Here is a 21,101-nt window from a genome sequence, read left to right as displayed (position 1 = left end):
TGGACAAGTCACTTCTATGAATCTCAATTTTCTAACCTATAAAAAGGAGATGTGAACATCTGGTCATTAACAGGGATGCTGTGCATATTATACATAGTAAAACTTTCAAAGCATTTTAATTTGTTGCTATACCCCAGTTGCACAGAAGATTCACTTCAGTTAACAGTGGTGGCACTCTTGCCGTATCCACCATCATCATCGTCATCGTCATCATCATCACCATTATTGGCATAGACAAGGAAGAAGGTGCCCAGAAAAATACGACTAAGGGATACTTGTGGAACAAAGTAAGTAGGTTTCACAATGTATTCATTTTCTAGGGCTACCCTAAAATAAAGTACCACAAACTGGATGGCTTAAAACAATAGAAATCTATTCTCAGTTCTAGAAGACAGAGGTCTGAAATCAAGGTGTCAGCAGCTCCTTCCAAAAGCTCTGGAAGAGAACCTGTTACTTCCAGCCCCTGCTGGCTCCTGGTGTTCCCTGGCTTGTAGAGATAATCCCAGTCTCTGCCTCTGTTTTCACATGGCCTGCTTCTCAGTGTGTCCCAAGATCCCTTTCCTTCCTTTCATAAAGACACTATGCATTGGATTTAAGACCCACCTTAAATCCAGAATGATTTCGTCTTGAGATTCTTAACTATTTACATTTGCAAAGACCCTATTTACAAAAAAAGTTCGCATTCTGAGCTTCTGGACATAATTTTGTGGACATAATTTTGGAGGAACATTGCTAGCTGCAAATAACGGTAAAGGTTGACTGGGGACCCGTGTTGAGAAGAATGTGAAGGCTGAATTCAGGATTAGCAGGAAAGAATACCAGGATCATGAGCAAGGTATGGAAAGTGGACACATACCTGTCATGTTCTTGTCATCACTAAGCACTTATCTACAAGGGAATTGAAACCTAAAGAAGATTTGTCACTGCCCCCGGTCACTCAGAGGCATATTTGCACTAGAAATAAAATCTCCTGACTCAAAATTCAGTGCTCTTTCCACTACACAAATTAATAATCTCTCATCTCAACACCTCTCTAGAAGTTATTACTAAAAATATAAATATGAGACCTTGAAAATTACTGACATCTTAATACTTATGTTGATTTAATCTCTCAGATTAGAGTCCTTAAGAACCATCTGGCTGACTTCCAATTCCAGCTCTGATATTGTACTAACCTTTCACTTGAGAAAAAAATAAAAGCTGGATAAAATTTAAAGGGAAACTTTGAAAGCTGTGAAGAGATGGGGAGAGCAGATGTTAGTATACTTTAAGGAAAATATTACTAATAACAAAGGACATTTCATGGTGACAAAAGGTGATAAAAAGGGCCAATTCAATAGGAATATTTTGAAAAATTCTTAAATTTGTAAGCATCTAATAGTGTACCTTTAAATATATAAAGAAAAGAAATAGAATTAAAAGGACACATAGGCAAATCCATACTTATAGTCAGAAGTTTTTAAGTCCCTCTGTTTCTCATGAATGTAATAAGCAGACAAAAAATCAGTATGGATGTAGAAGATTGAACAAGATTAAAAAACTTCACCTAATTGATATAAAGAATCATTTACCCAATTACTGAAAAAGGCACTTTCTTTTCAAGGGAACATGAAGTTTTACCAAAATTGAACATTTGCCTTGGGCATAGAACAAGTCTGCACAAATTTCAGGAGAAATCATTTAGATTATGTCCTCTGACCACAGTGGAACCCAGGTACAAATTAAACCCCAAAATATAAATAGAAAAATCCCCTACATATTAGGTTGTAAGCAAAGCCCTTCTAAATAATCATGAGTAAAAGAAGAGATTACAGTAAGAATCAGAAAATAAGTTGAAATAAATAATAATAAAAAATACTACATACTAAAACCTCTAGGATACAAAAAATAACTTGTGGATTTTAGCTAAAACAATCTGTTGAGGAACACTGAGAGCTTTAAATGCATATATTAGAAGAAAGGAAACACTGGAAAATTGATGACCTACACTTTCCAAGAGGAAGCTAAGGGAAATACAAATTAAAACCACAGGGGGTAGAAAGAAAATAATTTTTTAAATGGCAGAAAAGAACAATACCCAGAGAAAATCAACAAACCCCAACATTCATTCATCGAAAAGACTAATAAGGATTGATAAAATCTAACAAAAATTATCACAAATTTTTTAAAAAAGAAGAGACAAATAAACAATATTAGGAATGAAAAATATTCCACAGGCAATTATAAATAAAATTAGGAGATATCATGAACAAATTTATATCAATACGTTTAAAAATGTAGATAAAATGGCAAAGTCGTTGAAAAATAACTAATTTAAAACTGATACAAGAAGAAATAGAAAATACGAGCAGTGTTTCTTTAAAGAAACTAAATTTTTAATAAAAATATTCCTACAGTATAATCTCCATGACTTCTCAATGAATTCTTCCTAATATTTAAATAAGAAGTAATAGCAGTTTACCACAAACTCATTGAGGGATTAGAAATAGAGGGAAAACCTCTCAACTTGTTTAATGAGAGCAGCATAAAGTTGATACCAAACCTGACAAGGGGATTACAAGAAAATTATGGAACAATCTGTTTTAGAAACACACACACACACACACACACACACACACACACACACACACACAGAGTATCCATTAGCTATAAGGGCAGATGAAATAATCATGTAGGACAGGGCTTTTGCAATTAGTTTCTTCATGTTTCCCTCATTTCACTCTTTAGGAGAGCAACCTTGTGCTTTTGAGGTAGAGACAGTGTCTTTTTTCTGGAAAGAAGGCAGCATGGTAGGAGATGCACTTTTCTCAAGTAACAAATATTTATTAAAGCCACCTGGAAAGTAATGCTCTCTTTTTCAAAATTCATCATTGTACTCTATTGGCAGTCCTCCATTCCAGGCCTGTCTGTGGTAACTCAGAGAGATGGGATAAGTAGAAGCATGAGTCAGACACCGCTAGGTTCAATCCTCGTTCTGCCATTTTTGGCAAGGTGATGTTCAGTAAGTTATTTGGTCTCTCTTAGCTTTCATGTTCTTGTATAAAATAATAGGTTAATGACGTTTATCTGAAGGTAGTTCATGGAAGTAAATGAGATGATGGATGTGAAAATTCCTGTACACATAGAGAAATAGATACTTTCCTGAAGCTGGAGATACTATTTGCATTATTTACTTACAGAATTTGTGCCACTTAAAGTCACTATTGTCTACCATTTTCTATTTATTAAGAGCAATAAATGCATGTCCCTAAAAGATTATCATTTATTGTTGCAGCTACTTGTGATATGTCTCTGTGTCCATCAGATGCATGTGGATTAGAACGCATTTGGTGCCTCTTACAACATGCTAGTTAGAGACACAATGGATAGACTGGGGTGGGAGCCGCAGTGTCCAGTATTCAATACAAGTGCTCTAGGTACTCCATTACGAATCAGAGAAAAATCTTCTTTTTGAAGAATTACCTTGATCAAATCCTCTGGGGGTGGATCAGAGCAAAGCAAGTCATGAAAGCGGTTTTGACTCATGAGATGGCGCAAATTGAGGAAAGTCTGAGAGTCCATAACTAATCCTGGGCTTAAATTTCCTCACCTACTCCAGACACCTGTGACCTACATCTTTATAATATCTTTGCAAAAAAATGTCCTTGCCTGGAATGCACCTTCCTCATATCCCTGCCTGGAAAATTGTTACTTATCTTTTAAAATCACACATTCATTCAATCAAAAATGTTTATGAAGCCCTTCATATGTATCTAGTGCTGTACTAGTCACCATGGTTATTAAGAAGGTGAGCAAAATCAGACCGCGACCTCATTCATGTGCTCAGGCTCTGTACAGATGTCCCTGTCAGTCTCACCCTGGTTGCTCCCTCCTGGGTACTCAAAGATCTGGGTGTACACATTATGGTATTAGAGAACAATCCCCGTGTTCACATGGCTGTTTCCCCAGCCTGGAAGGGAGCTCCACAAGAAGAAGGCCTCATTCAGTTCATCTTTTCTTCCCGAGGGCACACCTCGGAGTCTCACACGTAGTGGGTGCTCAATAAATGTTTGTTGACTGAATCATTCATTATTCATGAGACCTTGATATTGCCAAATCTGTTGAATGATTCTGCTAATGAATATGAGAGAAATTAAAAAATTACACCCAGGAAGATTATATATTTTTGAGACATTCTTTGTTTTTTCCTATTTTATTAGATTTTATTAATAATCCCAGCAGCTATTTTAAAAATACTTACAAAGCTAACATCACTGATTTTTTAAAAAAGATGCACAGTATAAATATAGTTGAAATTATGCCTGATAACATTTTCTGGTTTAAAATTATGAGAATTGCGGGGGGGGGAGGTAGAACAAGCTGCCATTTAATTGGAAATTGCTATGCATGTGAATAACTTAATATACCAGGGGATTTGTTAGGTTTCTATACTAATCAACAATATTCACCTAGAAATGTTAAGTGGCAGAAGACATTCACACAATTTAACTTCACAACACTGAAGTCTGGCACATCCTCCAAACAGAGATAACATTGTTTATTTAAAAACACTCAGTATAGATCTAGAAGTTTCCCCAAGTTTGTGAAAATGTGCTGAACTGTTCTTGAAAAAATTAAAGAATGAAAACAAGCAAACAAAAGACACTGTATTACTTGTGCCAAAAAAGGAGAAGCCATTCTTTAAGTTGTGCTAGACAGACCCCAGAGGTTCTAGCATAAATATCAGGTGAACTTTGGAGATAAAGAGATGTCGTTTCCATTGACTTATTTTGAAGTAAGTAAAATGTTTAGCCTTTTTTTCCCCCCACCATGTTATAAATTATATACAAAATGACTGAAGGATGAAAGCATGAAAGTACCTACTTGGTCTGGTGTTTAGATCCTTTCAGGTGGGCATGATACTGTTCTATGGAGTTGAGAGAGACACTGCAGATGGTACATCTGTAATTGCGCCTCAGACCTGTGGACAACAGACAGACTTGATTAGCTGCATCCTTGCCATCGCTACCTGAATGAATACCAGAATCTCTAAAAGTTTAGAACAAAGTATGTAACAGGGCATCTGGTCTACCCCACTAACACTTCAATCCTAATTACAGAGCCCAACCAACACCTTCTTAGTAGAAGTTAGAAGCCGGCTGCTCCATTTCTGGATGCCTAAAATTATTAGAACATGCTTCCTTGAGATACAATATTTCTGGACATTTTGTTACCCAAGCAAAGACAATTCTACTTTTTCCTTAAGGCATATAGACATAGTATACTGTCATATCTGCAATGAAATTTGAGACTCCAGAGAAAAACTCCATCTCAATTATTCTTTCAACACTATTCCAATGGCAAAATCACAAATTCAACTTTAGACCTTATTCATTTGAATTCTTCCAGGATCATCTTATAAAATGTAAATACCCAAGAGATGGATAATAATCTAATTTACATAAAAGCTTGCTTTCCACCAAAGAGTTTAAAAGAAAGTTATTCATTAATTTGTTTATCAGTTTAATTCATTCAATTCATTCATTAATAAAGTATCCACTTTGGACCAGGCACTAGGGATTCCAAGATGAATAAGATGCTCTTTGCTTTCAAGGAGTTTAGTAAAAACGTTGACTTCTTTATCATATTGATTCATCTAGACTCAAATGTGTTAGAAAGTAGCTATAACCAAACTTTAAACATTTGCCACAGCTCAGAGACCCACATGAAACACATTCCTTCTGTTAGTGTGTCCCATCAGACTAGAGAGAAAAGTAAACTGTGAATCATGATCTGAAAGTTTGAATTTAAATCTTGGCTCCAATCATTCCTGGTTGTATGATCTAGGGGAAATCATGCAATTTCTTCCTGGCCTCAACATGAAGACAAAGCCATTCACATCACAAGGTTGTTGTGAGAATTAGGCAAATAAAATATATTAAAATGCTTATCAAGTGACAGTTGTTATTAATTTTGCTCCAACATTCTATGTCTTACCATTGTAAAGCCAGAATTATAAACAGCTATAGCATTTTCCCCCTGATAATGCATATCACCTTTCTAAGAGACAAAATCATTCTCATTTTTCTAAAAGGAAAATAAAGCACAGTTTCAGTAGAATTGTGTAACCTGCAGCCTGGGTAACTTTATACAAATTAGTTGACTTCTCTGGACTTCTCTTTCCTGAAAGGATTGTGGGAAGGACTGAGTGAGATAAAGCATGTATGAAAGAGTATCTGGTAGATAACAAGTGATCAACATAAATTAGCTACTATTATGATTTCAAAGTGATATTAAAATGGAATTAATTTTTTCCTCAATGTCACAGATGAAGCCCTAAGTTGAAGCCCTAAAACCACATTACTAAAGTGAAGTATCAAAGTCCCAGTTCAAAACATCCAAAGGAAATAGTCAAGAACCAATTTCTAATCCCAAGCTGACCACCCACAACCAGTCTAAAAGAGGTTGGAGAAGAATGAAAGAAATAGGTAGAAGATTTCTTAAAGGAGTCGTATTGTACTGTTTTACTTACCTTCCTCCATGTGAATTGCGGGTGTCCTTCACTCTCACCTCAAACCTATAGGAAAAGACTTCAGTGGAACTAACTCCCTAAAGATCTTCAGAAGTGCCTCCTTGCACTTGGAAAGTCATGTACTGTACTCTTTATACCCCCTGCAAGATTCGAAATGCTGGAGTCTGTGGTTTGTTAGCAACTTTGATGGCAAAGCAAGAAAGGTGGCAGGATTGGCATGTATTCTCACAGCTTGTCAGAGTAAAAGATACATGACAGCTTCCCACAGACCCACGTGTGTCCTGTGTATGAGGAGAGCCGGTTTGGCAATGTTTTGGATATCGGAATTGAGGGCATCAGACCTCGGCAGAAAGATGTTAAAAGTATTCAGTTGGGTATCTAGAGACTTAAAGTGACCCCAGAGGAAATGCTTAGCCCATATCAAGTAATGCTGAGTTCCTGAAAAGCCATGAAATCACCCCATGAAAAGAAGAGTCAGTTTGCAGCCACTGCCAGATCTGGCAGCATCTATGCCAGCTTTGTATGTTTATCTATCAAGTCAACTTTTATCACCCTTGCCACTATAACATGAAACCTTGCATCCATCAGCCTTGGAGGAACCTGAGGCAACCTTCTGAGCTAAAGGGATAAAAGCAAAACCTTAGAAGAAAAGCAAGAGCCCTGGGCAGAGAAAAAGAGAGGAGCCTACTGAACTCTTTTTTCCCACAGCAAATAGGCAGCCCAAGTAGATCTGATCTAAGGGAGGGGAAAAAAACTAACTTTTAATAAAGTTTGGAGATATTTAAAAATTATTTTTCTATCCTGGATAGATCAATTAATGACAAAGTACTTTTATGTATCTAGGAATGGGAGTAAAGAACTCTTTTCAGCTTAAAAGTGAGTAAAAATTCATGAAACTCACCCTAGTTTTTATCCAAGGAGTAGTAAAAAATTCACCCCACAGAGATGGTTTGAAAGGGCGCGGGGGTGGGCAAGAATAACGTTGCTTTCTGATTACGTCCTACGAGTCCTACTGACAGAATGTTGCAACATCATCAATAACGTGACAAACAGCAGAACTTCCTGGAGCCTTTCAAGTTCGTAGGGACCCCATTCATGTTTCAGAGAAACCTGTTTTTCGTGTCCTATGATAAACTGGGCTGGCCAGTGTGAGGACTAACTTGTTTTTGATTCAGTTTCAATTACATAATTGGACACTGACTTACCTAATTTTTCAATTTAGAGTCAATTCAGTTATGGGAAAAAAAAAAAACAATAAAACCACAGATCTCTGGAATCTTCTTGGGAATCCGTCTAAGGAACTGAAAACTTTCCCAGCACAGGTTGACAGCACAGAGATGCAACAGATAGCCGTTAACTCTCTATTACTTCAAGCAATGATTCCCAAACTTCCGAGTGTGGATGCACGCTCTAGCAATCATGCTGAAATGCAGATTCCCAGCCACAGCTTCCAGAGATTATGATTCTATAAGTTTTGCATTGGGCCTGGGAATCTATAAGAAGTTTCAGACCTGTAACCCAAACCATACCACACACATGCACAAATACACTTACACCTTAAAAAGAACTGAAACTGGCCCATGCACTCATACCCTTTTTGGTTACTTGCATTTGTTAGAACAATTCTGGGTCTTAAGAAAAAGAAGAGAAGGGAAGGGAAGGGAAGGGAAGGGAAGGGAAGGGAAGAGAAAGAAGAGAAGAGAAGAGAAGAGAAGAGAAGAGAAGAGAAGAGAAGAGAAGAGAAGAAGAGGGGAGGTGAGGAGAGGTGAGGAGAGGTGGGGAGAGGAGAGGAGAGGAGAGGAGAGGAGAGGAGAGGAGAGGAGAGGAGAGGAGAGGAGAGGAAAGGAGAGGAGAAGAGAGGAGAGAGAAAAGAAACTATGCCATAGAGAAGAGCTGTGTTTACATCACCTTTCCATTTCACAGGTGTGCATGACTCAGAAAGATGACTGTAGTCCACAAACCCAGAGAATATAAGTTATCACAACCAGCATGTGAGCTGTTTGAATGCTTCTGCAGGACTGGTCCATTCCTTCTTTTATGCATGGAATCAGAATACGAAAACCAGCTTCAGGCCTTGCTCCCTGGGTTTTCCATCAATGCTGTCATAATAAAAGGTAACTACTATTTATATGGGTCCTCCTCAGACTACAGACTAATCAAAGTTCGCCTCATAACAAATGGAGGTTCACCTTGGCAACAGACATAAATATTTATGTTTTAAAAATGGGCATTTTTAAGATCACCAACGAATCTAAAAAATATTCTGATCTGTGCTTTTCATTACAGTTCTCATACTTTGCAGCCCAACAGAGGCGTGGGCAGGAAATATCTGGCACTTTATTACGATGTAAACTACAGGAAGCATAAACTAGAAAGGCAGTGGGTATAAACAAGAACAAAGGCAGAGAAGGGGCAGAGGAGTCCTCCCCCACACATGACACAGTGTCCTTGGTGGGAAGTTAGGCCTTTATTAATGCTCAGTTGAAATCCTAATTAGTTTGGAATTATACAGCTCCTTTTTCCTCAGAGAACTAGAGAATCTTATTAAACAAAAATGCTAACTTCCTTATTCAACTCATTTTCAGTGCAATGATATTAAGAGTATCCTGAAACCTTAGCATACCTAAAGGTTATTTCTGCAGGATTGCTGGTATGTGTTGGAAAATATAGTCACTGCTGCAAGGATCTGGCAGTCCAGTTGGAGAGAGAAGGCATATATAAAAACAGCAACAGTGCAAGGTAGATCATAAAAAGTACCACAGTCAGGAGGAGTGGAATGTATGGGAATAGAGGGGGAGATTGTTTCTAACGCAGAAAATCTGGGAAAGCTTCTTGAAGATGCATCACTTTTGCATTTGTATTCTTAGCACAGTGTGTAAAACAGATGGTCCTGGAGTGTTTAGCAGTATGGGACTACTCAATGTGTCTTTTCAAGTCTCACAAAGCCAGACTTTAGGTGCCCCTGCAACTTCACTTGTATCCATTTTACATTACTGAAACATCATTGCACCTTTATTACAATGCCAGCTAATTTTGCTGAATGCCAAGAATGTAGGAGAGAATAAAACAGACCAAATAATTTTTGATGTAGCTAGTCAGGTTCAAAGACAAGAAACAAGTAAACAAATAAGCACGTTATTACAGATTGTGAAGATGTCACTCAGGATATATACAGGATAATGAGAGAGAAATGGGGAGGAAGGGTGATTTTGGACAGTATGGTCAACAGAGTTCTCTGAGAAGTGTGAAATGAAACCAGAGGGATGAGATTTAGGCTGTGATGTAAAAAACTGGTTAGAGAGTTGTCCAGGGGGAGTGAATAGTAAGCAGAGAGGGCCAGGAATGGAAATGGGCTAGGACTGTTCAACAAACAAACAAAACAAAGCAACTGCCAACCCAGAATTCTATATTCTGCAAAAATATCCTTCAAAATTGAAAGTGAAATAAAAACATTTTCAATAAACAAAAACTAAGAGAGTAGTTTGTCAGCAGACCTACATCACAGAAACGCTTTTAAGGCTCTTCAGGTGGAAGGCAAATGGCACCAGATACAAACTCAGATCTACAGGAAAAAATGAAGAATATGATAAATGATTAATATGTGGATATCTATCTTTTTTATTTCTCTAAATTTATTTGAAGAGAGAAAACCATTTAAAAAACTATACCATTGTATTGTGTATTATGGTGTTTATAATGTGTATATATGTGTTAAATATATGATAACAATAGCACAAGAATGGATAGGAGTAGAACAATACTGTTAAAAGATTATATTTTACATAAAATGGTAAATATTAGTTATAAATAGACAGTGGTCATTCAAGGATGAGTATTAAATTATAAAATCCCCTAGAAACAAAGATACAAAGCCAAATAGCCTATGAAAAAATTACATAGGATAATAAAAAAAAATATTTGATTAACCAAAAAGAAGGCAGAAAAAGAATAGGAAAATAGAAAACAGATGGAAAAAAATAGAAAATAAATGGCAAATGGTTCAGTTAAATTCAACCATATTAATAATTATATTATATGTCAATGGACCAAACATTTAAAAGAGAGAAATTGTCAGTCTAGATAAAAAGCAAGATTTAAATATATACTGTCTCCAGAGGTATATTTTGTACACTTATAGGCTAAGAGTAAAGGGATAGAAAAAAGACATACCATGAGAGCAATAAGCATACAAAGTGGAGCTACCGTATTAATATCAGGCAAACAGATTTCAAGGTAAGAAATATTGCAGATATAAAGAGGATGTTTTATAATGATAAAGTGAGAAATTCATCAGGAGAACCTAACAATTCTAAGTGAAATTTAGCTAATAATAAGGCTTATGAATACATGAGACAAGAACTGGTAGAAATAGATGAAAAAAATAGGCAAGTCCATAATAACAGGAGATTTTGACACTACTCTCTCAGTAGTTGATAAAGCAATAAGACAAAAAAACTCAGTAAAGTTCAAAAGATCTAAATAAAACTATCAACCATTTTGTACGAATGGGTATTTATAGAACACTGCACTCAACAATTGCAGAATATACAAACTTTTCAAGCATATATAGGAAGTAAACTAAAGGAATATGATGAGCCATTAAAAATTGTACTAAATTTCAAGTAATTATATTTTGTAGAGTGGTTTCTTTGACTGCAATTGAAATAAATAAATAATGGTAATATTTCTAAAAAGAGCTAAAATACTTATAAACAACCTGTGATCAAAAAAAAATCCAAACGGAAATTAGGAAATAGTTTGAATTGAATGATAATGACCATATTACATATTAATCAGTTAATCAGTCTTTAATCAGTTTTTAGTGAAATGTATATGGCTCCATACCAGAAGGGAAGAGAGACTCAAAATTAATGGTCAAAGTTTAAATCCTATGAAACTAGAAAAAAACAAGAACATTAAACCAATACCAAGTAGAAGAAAAGAAATAATAAAGGGAAGAAATCGATAAAATAGAAACAAATTACAGAAAAATAACAAAAAATAACAAAACCCAAATCTGCTTTTTAGAAAGGATTAATGCATGTATTAATCTGTTGGAGGTTATAAAAAACAAGGAACATAAATTATGAAAATAAAAGAATTGTTATTAATACAGGTCCTACAGGCATTTTAAAAGGATAATAAAAGAAATAATATCATGAACAATGTTATGGCAGTAAATCTGACAAAGTATATGAGATGGACAAATGTCTTTAAAAATTCAATTTAACAAAGCTAACACATGATGAAATAGAAAATCAGGATTGTCATTTATTTATCTACTAATGAAATTGAATTTCTTGTTCAAAATTTTCCCTCAAAAAAAGCTCTAGAACCAAAAAGTTCCTTGAACAAGTCTATCAAACATTACATGATTGCATAATATCAATTTACACAAACTCTTTTCGTGAACAGAGGAAAAAATATTCCCATACTTATTTTAGAGCCAACATAACACCAATAAAAATGTTGATAGACTCTAAGACAATAAAATTGCAAACCAATATTTGTCATGAATATGACCAAAAAAATCCCTTAAAAATTAGAAACACATAACAGATGCAGATGTGTGTGTATGCATGTACACATATTAGTTCCATCATAACCAAGTTTGTTTATTCCAGGAAGTTAAGAGTGCTTTCAAATTTTAAAATCAAATAATATAATTCACTACATTGACACATGAAATGAGAAAATAATATAGTCTTAATAGATGCAGAAAAGAGCATTTGATAAATTTTGATATCCATCAATAATCAAAATTCTGAGCACAGTAGAAAAGACCTTTCTTAATTTAATAAAGAGCATCTATCAAAAACCTACAGCTAATATATTACATGGTGAAATACTGAAGTTTCTAAAATCAGAAAAAAGTCAAGAATGTCACTCTTGTCATTTGTATACACCTTGCACCAGAGATTCTAGGCAGTGCAATGGAAGAAAGAAGAAAGAAAGAAAGAAAGAAAGAAAGAAAGAAAGAAAGAAAGAAAGAAAGAAAGAAAGAAAGAAGAAGAAGAAGAAGAAAGAAAGAAAGAAAGAAAGAAAGAAAGAAAGAAAGAAAGAAAGAAAGAAAGAAAGAAAGAAAGAAGAAAGAAAGAGTGAAAGGCCCACAGATTTGGAAATGAAGAAGTAAAAATGTCTTTATTCATAGAAGATATGATTGTTTATATAGAAGATCCTAAGGGACCTACAAAATAACTACTAGAATAAGTGAGTTTAAAAAGGTCACCATATACAAAGGCAGTAGCAAAAAAAATTGTGTTCTTAAAATAGCTTCAAACTGGAAAATAAAAATGAAAAATATCATTATAATAGTATCAAAAATATTTTAAAACACTTAAGAATAAAAGGAATAAATTTAGCAAGAGCTGTACAAGACTGAGAACTACAAAACATTGTTGAGAGAAATTAAGAGCTAGGACCTAAATAAGGACAGAATACACCATATTCATGAACCAAAAGAATCATTACTGTTAACAGTTCTGTAGATTCAATGCAAACTTGATCAGAATTTCAACAGGCTTTTTATAGAAATAGACAAGTGCATTCTAAAATTTGTGTGCAAATCTAAGTATCTAAAATGGTCAAAACAATTTGAAAAAAGAAAATTTGGGGGACTCTCACTTGAGGATTTCAAGATTTACTACAGAAGTTGATATAATCATAACGGTGTTGCATTAGCATCAGGATGGATAAATTCTATCAATGGAATGCAATACAGAGTCCAGAACTAGGTGTGCACAAAAGGGTCAATTGATATTTTTTCCAGTTTTATTGAAATATAATTGACATACATCCTTGTAGAAGTTTAAGGTGTACCCCATAATAACTTGACAATATGTTTAGTTAACATCCATCCTCTCACATAGATTAAAAAGTTGAAGAAAAGAAAAAGGAAAAAAATAGATTTTTCTAATTATGAGAACTTTCAGGATCTGCCTTTTTAGCCACTTTCAAAAATACCGTGTAGCAGTGCTAACTATAGTCATCATGTTGTACATTACATCCCTAGTAGTTATTTATTTTATAACTAGAAATTTGTACCTTTTGACCACTTTCATTGATTTTCAATAACGGTGTCAAGGCAATTCGATGGGGAAAAGAAGGCTTTTTCAACAAACAGTGCTAAAACAACCAGATAAATGTATGAAACAAAAAGATGGACATCAATCTCTGCCTCACAGCACACATTAAAATTGACATTAATTGTAGATTTCAATGCAAAAGCTTAAACTATAAAGCTTCTAGGAAAATATAGAAGAGCTTTATGAACTTGGCATAGGCACAGATTTCCTAGGGAACAAAACACATTAAACATAAAAAAAAATGATAAAATGGATTTTACAAAAAATGGAAGCTTCTATTTATAAAAAGTCACCATAAAGAAAACAAAAAGGGGAGCCACATCCTAGAGAAAAAAAAAATTTCTAATGCCTACATCTCATACAGCACTTGTGTCTAGAATATGTAATTAACGCCTACACGCATGTCAATAATAAAAAGATATACAACCCAATTTTTCAAAGGACAGAATACTTGATCAGATTAGTCATAAAAGAAGATATAAAAATGATCAATAAGCACATGAAAAGGTGCTCAACATCATTCGTCACCAGGGAAATAAAAATCAAAAGAACCATTAAATACTATCACGTGCCCACTACAAATGCTGACATCAGATAAAACACCACCAAATGTAAATGCCCATATAGAACAATGGGAATTCTCATACCTCTGGAGGAGGTTGCAAAAATGGTAAAACTACTGGGGAAAGCTGTCAGTTTCTTATAAAGTTAATCAGATATTTACCCTAAGACTCAGAAATTCTATTCCTAGACTATTTAACCCAGAGACACAAAAACTTAGTATATAAAAAAAGAAGACTTGTACAAGAATGTTTATGGCAGCTTTATGTCTAATAGCCAAAATCTCAAAACAATCTAACGTTCATCAACACAAATTGATAATTAAAATACAATATATTCATACAATGGAATAATACCTAGAAACCAAAAAACCAAAATAAAATGAAAAAAACCCTAATTTATGCAACAACATCAATGAGTCTCATGTAGGTAAAGAAATCAGACACAAAGGAGCACATAACTGTATGATTTCAACCCCTTATAAAGCTTAACAACAGCAAAGCTATTCTCTAATAATAGCAGAATTCAGAACAATGTTGTCTTTGGGGAGTGGATTGACTGGAAGGGGCACAAGAAAATTTTCCAGAGAAAAGTACCTGATTGGGATGGTAGTTACAGGGTATATTCATTGACCAAAATTCATCAGATTGTATACCCAACATCCTCATATTTCATTTTATTAAGAAAAGTTAATAGATGTAGTTCTACACAAAAACCTCAGCAAACTAGAGACTCAAGTTTTGCCATTTTCTGTTCCTCCTCATTTATACACTACAAATTCTATTGTTTTACATTACTAGAAAGTAAATTTCATTTTCCTGTATATGCTTTGATAACCTTGTACACGCCAAGAAATATTTCCATATGTTCTGTATTCAGTGCTTACTAAAGCTGGGACCATTTTGAAAGATGATTAATAATATAAAAGTAAAAAAAAAATAAGGCATTTGGTTTTGAATTATTTCTTTCTTCCCTACTTCTTACACATTCATTAATCAAATGGTCCTCTAAATGGATTTGTCATCTTCCAGTATAAAAAATAGTAGCAATACTTACATTATATATGCCATACATAAGCACCATTGTGCTCACTTTAGCCATTTACCCTTTGCAACACCCTATGAGCAGACACTACCATTATCCTGATTTAACAGATGAGGAAATTGAGGTACAGAGACTTACTCAAAATCACAAAGCTGGTTGGAGACACAGCTGGATTTTGAACCCACGCATTCTGCTCAGGAGTCAAGCTCCTAACAATTACGCATTCTGCCTCCTGTAACAGGTGACTAGGAATGAAGTCACAGAAATACAAAAGGCTCTTTAGGGCTTATCTAGTCCAGTGGTCCTCACACTGGCCTCTAGAGAATCAAGTGCAAGTTGTTAACACAAATTACGGGTGACTGTGATTCAATAAATCCAGAGAGGAACCTAAAAACTACGTTATCTAAAGCTCCCCAAGGTACAAGTTCTGGAGAAACCATAAACCCCATGGTGGATGCATGAAGTTTTTTACAAGCAGAGTTGTTTGTATCAGCTTGCACTTGGAGGTGTTCTTTTTTAAATATGGCTGACTTCAGCCACTGGCCTCAGTTCTGCTTTGTGCACAATTTTATTACCATCTCTTCAAATACATCACATTCTTGAGGAAAATTATCTTGCCCCCTAAGGTTCTGTTTACCAGGCTGAACGTCTATTGACACTTTGACAATGTTTTTCATTATTACATAGGTTCAAGTTCCCTGCATGATCTCTACCATTACCTTTTGAATGGCATTTCCTGTTTGTTGATGGCATTCTTATGCTATAACCCTCAAACTGAAGGTCAAGTCTCTAGTGTGGTTTTGTCAGTATACAACATATAGCGGGACGGTCACAGCCCTTGTACACCATTAATTCTAACAATGCTTTTAAAGCTGTGTGTGTGTGTGTGTGTGTGTGTGGCGACAATGACCTACTGAAATACGTACTTATATTGAACCTACTGTCAATCAATTCTAAGTCTTTTCCACACAGGTTTATGCTAAGCCAAATTTTCATTTCCTCTAATTTTATATTTGATTATTGTTCTTGCTTATCCCCATTAAGCTCCATCTCAATTAATTCTACCTAATCCTCTAGGGATAGCAAATATAATGCAGCTCATATATCAATTCTGATTGGTTGGTAGTGGCTGCCAGAGTGCTATGAAAAGATTATGAGTCCTCCTTTTAGATGATAAAGAAAGATCACCATCATCTGTTAGCCAAGTCTCTTATTGGCGAGGGGTAGGGTGCTAGTGGCAGGCTTTCGATGTCTGTGTCATTCCAGCTCTAGCACCTTAACATAAATCATAGAAAATTCAGGCTAAGGAATATTTTGGTAAACCAGGAAGTCATCAAAATGTAGGTGGTAGTTAAAACCATAGGAATAATTGGATCATCTATGGAGATGATATAGGTAAAGGGAAGAGAATATAGAAGTTAGAACTTCTTGATGTTACTCTGATGCACAGGGTAGGAACCAGGTCCATGGATATCCCCTGTTCCCACTGGATCCCTACTTTTGGTGTTGCTGAATCCAGGGCCAGATGCGGGTGTGGGAACCCGGTGCAAGGTCACCCATATCCTTGAAGTTGGAGCACCAATACTCAGACACAGTCTTCAGTTCCAGTTTTCCCTCATGAGTAGTTTATCTTTGCTCTTCCCTACCTCACAACCATTTTTGCTTCCTGGCTGCTAACCCTGCTGACTTCAGGTCCAGCACTAGATGCAGAAGAAACGGCATTATGTAGACTGACTCACCACTTCCTATAATTACATAAAGTCTGATCCTTATAATGAGTTCCTTACTCTACACCATTCATGGTTCTTGTACTCCTCTGATCAAATCCTAACTGATAGAAGTTATATTGAGGAAGCAGAAGGAAGAAAGCTTTTCTAGAAGAGTGAAGGAGTCACTATTATCATATTTAATAATTTAGTAATTGTTAAACATGATCATATTTAATGATTTAGTAATAATTTAAAAATAAATTGGTTGTCTTATGAACATTATTAGCCCATTTTACAGGTGAGAAAACCATGGTCTTAAGACATTTAAGATCATGGAACTAGCAAGTGGAAAAGCTAGATCTGAGTCCACCTATTTCTGATTTCAAAGCTAGTGACCTTAATAACTACATTAGAGCTTTTATTAGAAAAATGGGAGTGAGAGAAGGAAAGTACAAGAATCCTGTTTCTTAAAAACAAACAAACAAACAAACACCCCCTTAATTTGAAACTGATATGTAAAATAGACAAAGCATAGCTGCTTTAGTTGAAATACCGGTTAGGGGGCTCAGACGCCAGTTGGTTTCCCACCACACTCCAAGCAAAGCACTTAGAGTACCACAAGTAAGGGACTGTGTGGGCTCTGTAGAGCAGAGTTTGACAACCACTGCATTCTGTCAAGCTACCCCTCACAAGGATAACATGAGGAATGCTTTTATGTCCAATATTAGACTTGCACTATGGAAGATCTCTTCCCTGTGAGTTTAAGCCAAGGAGACCTCACTAAGATCAGGATTTGATGCAGTGCCAGTTAAAGAAGAGCCTCTTCCTCCATCCTATAGTCATTACCGTGTACAGGATGCTTAAATGCTTAGCCTTCTGAATTCATTTCATTGCTTATGGGCATAGACTGCAGGGTACCAAACAGTCAATTAAACAAAGAACACACATTTTCTAAAACAATTCTTTCTCTGCTTAAATAGTATATATGTAAAGCCTTGAAAATGGAATCAGGAAGCAAATGGCTTTGGATCTTCAAAAGCTATTTCCAAACGAACAAAACCTAAAGCTATGGAATAAATTTATTCTCAGTAATTAAAAGACAATTTCAGCCATGTTGGATGCCTGACCCAAGAAAGGACTGGAAAATTGTCACCCTACTGGGAAGACTCAGAAGGCACAGAGTAGTTTATTCTAAATATTTAAAAAGCTGCTTTACTGTAAGAAGGTTTAGATGTATTCTACATGGCAGAGGATAGATGATACATTTTCATGCTTTGAGCATATCAGCCCCATACAACCTTGACCTTAGCCTTAGAGGTTATCACTACTATTATGATAATACCCAAAGGATTGAACTGGTTTTTCTTTATTTTTGTGAGTTGAATTAAATGTTAAGAAAACAGAAATAAACCTACTCTGAAGCAATCTGTTATTTGAATTGTACTCAAGCGATTTTTAAAAATATATTAAATAACCACATATGAGCAAAATACCTTTTTCCTGGTCTGGATGTTGATGTAATACAAATGGAAATTCACAGAACACGAAATGTGCTTTTTCCTTTGAGTCCCACAGCCATTGATCTCTGTGGATATAAACAACTAAATAGCTGGACCATTTTTTTATGTAAAGTGTTTTCATAAAATTTATTTTTTTTCTACATCACAATTGCTGATTACCGATTCCATTACACCTAAACTAGACGATACTCCTAACATGAAGTTATAGGTTATGGCATCAAATTATACAACAGGTTAAATGAGGGCCAAATAGTCATTTGTAACCCGCAAGGTGTGTAGAAAGCACAGATGCACAGATCTTCCCTTCCTCTCTGTCCTTCAGGGATGCCTCTTCAGACCATTTCTCATTTCTCCCCAAGGGCTCAGGATCACAGGCTGCAGTGATTTCCCTGAAGAATTGTCAGTAGGGCTATTAGGGCCACAGCTGTCAAAGAATCATGGTATTGACCTTTTAGCTGTATCGGCTGAGGACACAGTGATTGTCAGCTCTTTCAGACCTCCACTGGAAGTCCAAATCCCTCTTTAGCAATACTTGCTCTGGAGCTGCACCAGCCACCTGGTCAATCGAAAGGCCCCAGGAAGCAGGAGACGCTTTGGTGGTCATTTCTAAGAGATCTAGCCCAAGAAGGACTCAAAGGTGAAGTATGAACAGCAAGTGTCCTAATTGTCTGTATCTCCTTTGAATCACTTTATAAATGAGATTATGCTCTTTCCCTCTATCATTCACACACAAAACAGCCGTTAGGTATAGGAATATAATCTTTGGTGTCCTTCTAGTTCTTTTGTTAGTCACTGTTGCCTGCTTATAGACATCCATCTCCTATGGTCAGATCTTTACCTTACTTTGAGCAGGCAGCCTGGCTCTGTGCTAAGTCGTGGCTCTATGCTGCTTCCTTGCAGGATTGGCCCTTTAGTAGAGATGTTTGAAATTAAAAAGTCTTCAACACGCAAAGAAAATAACTTTAAAGGTGGAGTTTCTGGTTTTGCCAGAAGGGTTGGGAGAGAGCTTTATGAAGTCACTGGGCCTCAAATGACTGCTACCATGAAACTGCCTGCTCTGCCTTCCCCTGGCAGATACCCTGACACATGTGGCCCTACTGTGACTTGAGGAAGTGACTTTTCTCCAGGACACATGGCAGGAGAGCTCCCTATTTAATACCATTGTCCAGCCTTACCTATTTATAGAAACGTGCCTGATCTTGTTTGATTTATAATGTAACAGACAATAGCAAAATGCACAACTTACAGGTAGAGGAAACGTGATTATAGAAAAAGAAAAAAAATTGTGAAAAATCTAGGAAAGACAGATTCAATAATTCTCAAATATACTGGAGCCTAAGAATATGGGAAACAAATGACATGGAAGAATGATGGACCCATCGATCATTTTCAGGAGGCTGGAAACTGTATTTTTCCCTCTTTGAATCTATACTTGTTTTTAAACCTCAGGTGTCTCCATTCCCTCATCTGTAAGTTGGAGATAATTATTGTCCTACCTTAGAGAGTTTATATGAAAAGCAAAAGACTTAATGTAGGTGAATAACAACACAACAGCTCAATAAATGTAAACTACAGTCGTTATTTTTAATAATGATGATCCTTTGTCTTAGACAAAAATACAGCTCTAACTCATGAATGGGAGAGTCATAATAATTTAATATTCTGAAAGAATTCTCTTTTTTAGAATTCTGAGGCATATTCAAATTATTCTGGCAAGCTGCCTTCTCTACAGATGCTATTTATACACATCTTTTTTGACAGGTCAAATGTTTCCTTATAAACTAATCATCCTATATATTTGCTTGGCATAAAGTTGAATTGAAAATTATCCCTATTCTTCATTTAAACATTTTTTTTGAAAACATGGAAGATATGACATTACATGAACTGCTTCTTAGAAAGCTGTTGACACAGTGGATCTCAATGTATTTTCCCTGCTTTGTTCTTAAATTGAGTGATTGAGGCTATTGAATAGGTAATTAACTAAGTTCATATATTAGATAAAAAGGAAAGCTCAGAAGGGTATATTGGAAGTCGTGTAATTGCATCTTTTTTATTCTTAAAGAGTGCACTCAGGATCTATCTGAAGATTTGGGCTTTTCCCTCCACTAACAGCCTCTGTTAACAATGCCATTTGTTCTCTAGAGTCCTTATAAATACTGAGCAGGCAGTGGCTCTGGTGAGAGTGGCAATTCCTTTCCAATTGCTCAATCTGACTTCCCAGTAAACTTGGATGTATCTAAATAGAATATCTATCTATCTATTTATCTATCTATCATCTATCTATCTATCTATCTATCTATCTATCTATCTATCTATCTATCATCTTCTATTATCCATATATCCACATAATGATATATGATACAATAGGACATGATATATGATATCATTCATGGATTCATATTTATAAAATCACTTACTCGCTAAAACTTACTTGTAATCCCCGAATCAATACTGGCGATGCCTTGTGGTCATTCACAGACATGTACAGAGCAGCCCACGTGTGTGTTCCCAAAAGAGGTTAGACAGATGACACTCTGCCTTCTGTTTCAGCTCTCCCACAGAGTTGACCAGAGGATGGAGATGGCAGGGACCAGCCAGTGTAGTCCTGCAAATCCAGCTTTGGGGCGAGTTGATGAGTTTGAATCCCAGCTCTGACACCTGTTAGTGG

General features: G+C 35.8%; 1 protein-coding gene across 1 annotated transcript in view; it reads right to left on the bottom strand.

Moving 5' to 3' along the window:
* ZMAT4 (zinc finger matrin-type 4) overlaps positions 1-21,101 on the bottom strand; it is a 344,133-nt gene that overhangs the window by 44,344 nt on the left and 278,688 nt on the right. The window contains exon 6 of the mRNA XM_045779181.2: positions 4,864-4,960. Coding sequence (XP_045635137.2) covers positions 4,864-4,960 — 97 coding nt within the window. The remainder of the gene's footprint in view (positions 1-4,863; positions 4,961-21,101) is intronic.

Source organism: Ursus americanus, chromosome 27 (assembly GCF_024610735.1).
Source record: "Ursus americanus isolate L20-20 chromosome 27, mUrsAme1.1.p, whole genome shotgun sequence".
Classification (NCBI taxonomy): Eukaryota; Metazoa; Chordata; class Mammalia; order Carnivora; family Ursidae; genus Ursus; species Ursus americanus.
Note: the sequence above shows the minus strand (reverse complement) of the source record. Positions and strands in the feature narration are given on the sequence as shown.